We start from the raw sequence: 6,232 nt of genomic DNA, 5'->3' as shown, positions 1-6,232 counted from the left end.
AATCACTTAACCTGAAAGCATAAGCTTCTAAGAAAGGGCCCTAGAAAGTTAAAATTGTTTAATTAAGCCCAACAAGTTTAAAGGAAAGGAATTTTTCACTAACTCATGATATTAAAGGAACTTATTTATCTGCCTATCTACAAAATTTCAATGGCTGTTTGGTTGCATGATGGCTGTGGAATGGAACATGTGACCTGAGATAAAAGAGAGAAGAAAGTAACTTTGTTTTCAAGCCATCTAAACAAGATACTGAAGTTCTTAGTTATTCTACCACGAATGTGCAGACTCTTTAAGTATAAACAAAAACATTCACAGAATAATTTACTGATAACCTTTTAAATTTTACAAAGAAACTAAAAATTTCGTTGATATGGATAGAGAATTTCAGCCTCTGTATGTTGTGCATGTGATCTGGCTTTAGAGTAATAATGTGTTTTTAAATAGATGTTTATAACTGTAAAATTGATTGCATCATATTGCACAAAAGAATTATCATAGATGCATACCGATATATACTCAGGGTCAAAATAGCCAAAGGTACCAAGTACTCTAGCAGTCACATGTGTCTCCTGTGCTTCTGGCATTAGCTTGGCAAACCCAAAATCAGATATCTACAAGATGGTTGTTAATTTTGGTTAAAGTACATATTGTGATATGTAAGACATGTTAAAGAGTCATGGTTGGGAGATTATTTATACCTTTGCTTCAAAATTGGCATTTAAAAGAACATTGGTGGATTTGAAATCTCTATGAACAATAGGAATTCCAACACAAGAACTTGAATGGAGATAAGCAAGCCCTTTTGCAGCTCCCAATGCCACTTTGAGTCTTAGAGGCCAATCCATTTTTCTTTCCCCGATTCCTAAAATTATGCATTGATTAACAGAAGCTTGATGTAAAATTTTTTGACATCACGTGGATTTTGGGTACATGACAAACCATTCAAATGATCTTGCAGGTTCCCATTATGCATGTATTCGTATACTAGGAATCTATGCTTCCCATCAGCACAGTATCCTATCAAGGAAACAAGATTTGGGTGGTCGAGTCTGCTCAATATGTCAACTTCTACACGGAATTCACGTTCCCCCTCAGATTCTTTAATTGCTGGCAGCTCCATTTTCTTGATTGCTACAACCTTCAGAGGGAGACACATTAGTATGTATCTGTCTATAGCTAAATCACAGAGAGTCATTTACTATGCTATGACTCAATGCTGTCTGTTATTTGAATTCAGTGATGGTATTGCCAATAATTCTGATTACCCTGATTTCTTTATGGAAGCTACAACTGATGTTACAAAATTTTGAGAATTATGAATTCCTTTGGGATAAAAGTAACTTATATCCAAAACATATTACCTCTCCTGACCGCAAAGTGCCCCTATAGACCCTGCCAAAACCTCCTTTTCCAAGCAGATTATCATCACAGAATGAACATGTTGCCTCTTCCATCTCCTTGAGTGTGAAAACAGATGATCCATGCCTCCTTTTTGCAGGTTGTGGTGCTTCATCTTGAAGTTGCCAAAACTCAGCAGGTTTATAAATCCCTGAAAAGAGAGTGAATGTTTTAAATGTTACAAGCCAGATTTTGAATGAATGTGGTGGCCCCCAACATGAGTAAAAGAAGAAGAAAATACAAGGGTCTGAATGATCTTGAGACTTGCTTCTCCTACGCTTGTTCCAGGCTGAGACCAAACCAAAAGGCATGGTGGCTCTAGCTTTATCTTGTAATGGCTCTATGCTTAAGAATTGAAATGGCAGGCTATAGCAAACCAAATACTCAATTGGATGAAGATGATTAATTCTATGACACCCCCTCACATTGGAACAATACTTGGCATGTATATGAAAGAGCTTTTCCCATATAAGGGCATATTTGGTGCATAGTATAGGATAAAGTCTAATAGTATAAGTCCTGATAGTATAAGACCTGATTGTATAAGACCTGATTAAAATTTAATACTATCCAGCGTTTGGTATGGTATTGTATAAGATAATATCCTCCAATATTTTAAAAATTAATATATCAAAAAAAATTATTTTAATATATAAATATTGAAATGATATATTAGTTCTTGGGAATTGTACTTGTAAGTAATATTAATACATCAACCCCTTATCGGGTCTAATCCACAACTCCTATGCCTGATTAAGTTATACATCATTTTGATGTATAAAAGGATCATGCTGTATAAGCTTATACTATACGATGGTCACACCAAACAATTGAAAATGTCATAACGTATAGTATAAGCTTATACTCTCAGGCTTTATACATCACACCAAACAGACCCTAAAAGTATTTTGATAGTAAGAGAATTCTGTATGGAAAACGTATGGAGCAAGTGAAGTTAGATTAGAATAATACTCAATAAGACATCTTCCAACAAGATGAATTTTTATGAGACAGACAACACAAAGAAAAAGAAAAGTAGAAACTGCTTGCTTACCTTTTGGTGGGAAGTGGTGGTAGGGTGTTTACTTTGATAAGGAAATAGAAACTGCACCCTCTTTCTCCATTTTCATATGATTTTCGTTGTACTTGTTTATACATATTGAAATATACATTGGAGGTTGGGATGGCCTTTTCATTTGTTCTCTTCAGTCTTCATCACAAGTATTGTTTTTACCTTGTTCCAAAATCTTTCTCTTGTATGGTGTAACCGTCAATCCGTCATTGTTGCTATACTTAAGTCTATCATCATCAGCAATTGACTATGACTTTGATTTTATTTAGGAACAATTGTAATCCATGACCATCAATGTGGGGACCCAACAACCAATATCCTTTAAGTCAAATTATCATCCTCATTGTCTTTGACAAGGACATAAAATAATAATAATTATACTTGGGACTTTTAAAAGGTTTATCATATTACAAACAAGTAATTTGAGTGAAATATGCTTTCTAAAAATCAAGCATTTGATAACATCTCTTACGAGGTTGTGGAAAATAGAAAGCATGGGTTTTTTCTTTTATTCATTTCTTTTTGGTCAAAAGAGTAATGACGAATTTGGTTGAAGTTTTGTGATTTCTCCACTCCGTTTTACTCACTTACTCTTTGGAGTATGCTTAGGAATTGAGAGAAGAAAGAAGGGGAAATGAATCAAAAGAGAATGGAGAAGGAAAGGGAAAAGGATTAAAAATTCTTAAGTTGCTTTTTCACTATTTGTATTAAAATCCTCCAAAATGATAAATTTTAAAATACTAAAAAAAAATGAAAAAATGAGATCCTTCACTTCTCCTCATTTAAAAATTCCAAAATAATATTTTCCCTATTTCACCCTAGGCTTTGACTAGTATCTTGGGGGAAAAAGAAAAGAAGAATTATAAAAACCTCTCTATATATTAGGAAGTACTCATTTGACATTTTTTTTAATTTCTCTCTTTTTTTATAAGGGAACCTCGGCCTAATATTTTTATAAAAAAATTTATTATAAAAAGAGCTTTCTTCATAATGATTTTTTTTTTAAAAAAAGTTTCCTAGAAGAGCTTTTCTTAAGATGTAGACAGCTTTTTCTAAGTCTTCATTTTTTTCAATTTTGTCCTTATGCTAAAAAAGTATTTACAAATTTTATACTCTAGCTTGATGACATATCATTCGATCTACTTCTCCCCTCCCAAGTATTAAGAATATCACTTAAAAGAATGAATAAATTGTATTTTATTTGTTCTTAGATCTATTTTTTTCCCCTTAAATCTTCATTTTTAAAATATTTGTCTTTTTCTTCTTCTTATTATATGTATGTTTATTTAAATAATAGAGATTTCTAATATTTTTTTATGATAATTTTTATTAGAAACAAAACTTACAAAAGTTATTTTACCAGATAACTTATTTTTAAGTTGAGTTTTAAAGTTAAATTTTTTATATAATCACAAATAACTTTTAATGTTATTTTTTAATCTCTTATTTTCAATATTTACTTAATTAAAAATAAATTTTAATTTTAAAAAATACACCAAATAAATTCCAAGTAAAACATATTACATATAAGTGAAATAAATGTCACATGTCATTCATACATAATTATTTTTTTCCCAAAAAATTCATTCTTCCTTGATAAAGTTGTGTCATCAATTAACTAAACCTATTTTTTATATGTTTTAATTTTAAAAATATTAAATAAATTCCATAATACCTTATAGATTTGAAACACATAATTATACTTAAAATGAGGATTAAGAGGTAGGACTAGTGAAAATTCTGAGTTTCGGGTCAAAATACGTAAAGAGGATAAAACGATAAAATGATAATTTAGCAAAAACATAACCCTAAACAGTAAAATGATAGTATAAGGTCTCAAATGAGAAAAGTAACCTTGAAAATTGATTCAGAACGAAAATTTGAGTGGTCAGGCAAGTTTCTGAAAATTTGATGAATAATGTTTTTATCGGATGAAAATACAGCGATACAGTTGTATCGAAAAATGTGCAGAGTGAAATTTGTGCTCTAGGATTGAATATAAGTTGGAAAAGCTACTTAGGACCAAGAAATATGATCATTGATGAAATTTGATGAATTTTAGAGTTTTTGGGGAAATATGCCAACGGTGTACATATCAAGCTAAAACAGTGATTTCGCCAAATGACCGAAAAACTCCGAATTCATTTGTTCAAGTGTAATTAAAGGACTTTTGTGAATGTTAAACTTTGGATTTAATGTATAGTTTATGAATTAAGTGGATATTAGTGAGTGAAGTGAGAGATTTGAAATAATTTAAATTGTGTGAGGTGGCAAGTGGGACCCACCTCACTTAAACAACATAAGAACACATGGCAATTACTATTCATCATCTTCATCTTCTCACTTTCTCTCCCTCTCAAGGCCGAGCCTTGCTCTTCCAAAGGGGGAAGATTGGTTCTCCATCAATTTCTCACCAAAACCACTCATCCACTACATAAAATTTTAAGTAAATGACTCAATGAACCTAACCCACACCTCCATTTCTCTTGAAAGTCCCTAAATTTTGAGATATTCCCCATCCAAGCTTACGGAAATTTGGAGGTCTTGATGTCCATGGAGCTTGTTGGTTGAGCTATTGCTTGAGGATCATTCTTAAGGGTCTTGAACTTTGATTATTGGTAAGTTCACTACCTATTGTGGGATATTCTTGTAAATCAAATTTTGAAAACCTAAGCCTATGTGTGTTGATTAGAGGTAGTTGGGGACCTCAAATGGACTTTGTGCATTAGACAAATGTTGCTTAGAATGATGAATTTCTCCTAAAAATTATTGAGAAAAAGTTTGATAACTTAGTGAATTTTTTGATGGATGAGAATGATTTTGAGAAATTGGATTGTTGATGATTGTGAAATTGAGTTGTGGATTAGTCATATTAGTTAATTACATGACGTGTGGTGCATTGGATGTGTGAAAAATCAATTGGTAATCCATTAGGCCAAGGATACAACAATTCAGCCATTAGGGTATTTTAGGAGAAAAATGATGCAAAAAATGTGTAGTTGAACTTGTGATGATTTTTTTTTTTTTGATAACAGAACTTGTGTTGATTTGAATCAAGTACAAATGGGTTGTATGAGTGAGTAATGCATGTGAATTGAAAGAAAGGTCACTTGGTGTACATAGAGCAACAATTCGGCCATATAGGCAGTTTTAGTGTAAAATTGTGCAATTGGATGATTGAGTTGAGGAATTGAGCTAGTAGGTATTTGAATGAACTAGTGTGGACCTAAGAATGAGCCTTGAACCTTGAAAAGACAAGAAAAATCCCTAGCCCTATTGGTGATGCATATTCGGCCATATTGGGGTTTTGTGGAGAAAATTGTGCTAAGTATGGCTTGATGCAATTGTGGGATGGTTATAGTGTGGGGGGGGGGGGGGGAGTGCTTTGTCTTGAAAGTGGATTAATAATCATGTGCTTGTGATCATTGTAGGTTGCCTCCCACAAAAGAAATCTTAGAAGATTGAAGCTTGGAGCTTGTGGATTGCCTTTGGTCCTTGACCAAAATGATATCAGCATTTCTTTGTTGAAGAAAGTTGTGATTAATCCCCGTGTGTGCTCCACCATGCCCATTGGGGTTGTGATTGGAAGTTGTTTGATGCAATAGTGTAAGTATAACATGATCATGCATTGGTTTGGTGAATAGGTACAAGTGAGTTGTACCGTATCTCTGGCCAGTAATTTAAGGTGGGAGCTCATTTTGATAGGAAGATAACGAGTTATGGGTATAAGAAACAATCTTTTTGCAAAATACAAATAAAGTT

The 6,232-nt window shown here is 32.7% G+C and overlaps 1 protein-coding gene across 1 annotated transcript; it reads right to left on the bottom strand.

Moving 5' to 3' along the window:
- Positions 1-137: 137 nt before the first annotated feature.
- LOC133313978 (probable serine/threonine-protein kinase PBL28) lies at positions 138-1,939 on the bottom strand. Its single transcript, XM_061515404.1, has 6 exons — positions 1,640-1,939; positions 1,362-1,549; positions 940-1,138; positions 699-862; positions 507-611; positions 138-287 (listed from the first exon to the last, which is right to left on the bottom strand). Exons 1-6 carry the CDS (start codon positions 1,707-1,709, stop codon positions 138-140), a joined length of 876 nt encoding a protein of 291 aa, XP_061371388.1. The 5' UTR covers positions 1,710-1,939.
- Positions 1,940-6,232: the final 4,293 nt, after the last annotated feature.

This window comes from Gastrolobium bilobum, unplaced genomic scaffold (assembly GCF_033153095.1).
Source record: "Gastrolobium bilobum isolate Gb01-03AN ecotype WA unplaced genomic scaffold, APGP_CSIRO_Gbil_v1 utg35590, whole genome shotgun sequence".
Lineage (NCBI taxonomy): Eukaryota > Viridiplantae > Streptophyta > Magnoliopsida > Fabales > Fabaceae > Gastrolobium > Gastrolobium bilobum.
The sequence above is the reverse complement of the archived record's forward strand: the minus strand, read 5'-3'. Positions and strand labels throughout refer to the sequence as shown.

Excerpts from the sequence above, each read along its gene's own strand:
- LOC133313978 (XM_061515404.1), bottom strand. The coding sequence starts at position 1,709 with ATGCCTTTTGGTTTGGTCTCAGCCTGGAACAAGCGTAGGAGAAGCAAG. Across the intron at positions 1,139-1,361 it reads GCACTTTGCGGTCAGGAGAG|GTTGTAGCAATCAAGAAAAT; the intron begins GTAATATGTTTT and ends CTCCCTCTGAAG. Across the intron at positions 612-698 it reads ATGCCAATTTTGAAGCAAAG|ATATCTGATTTTGGGTTTGC; the intron begins GTATAAATAATC and ends ACCATCTTGTAG.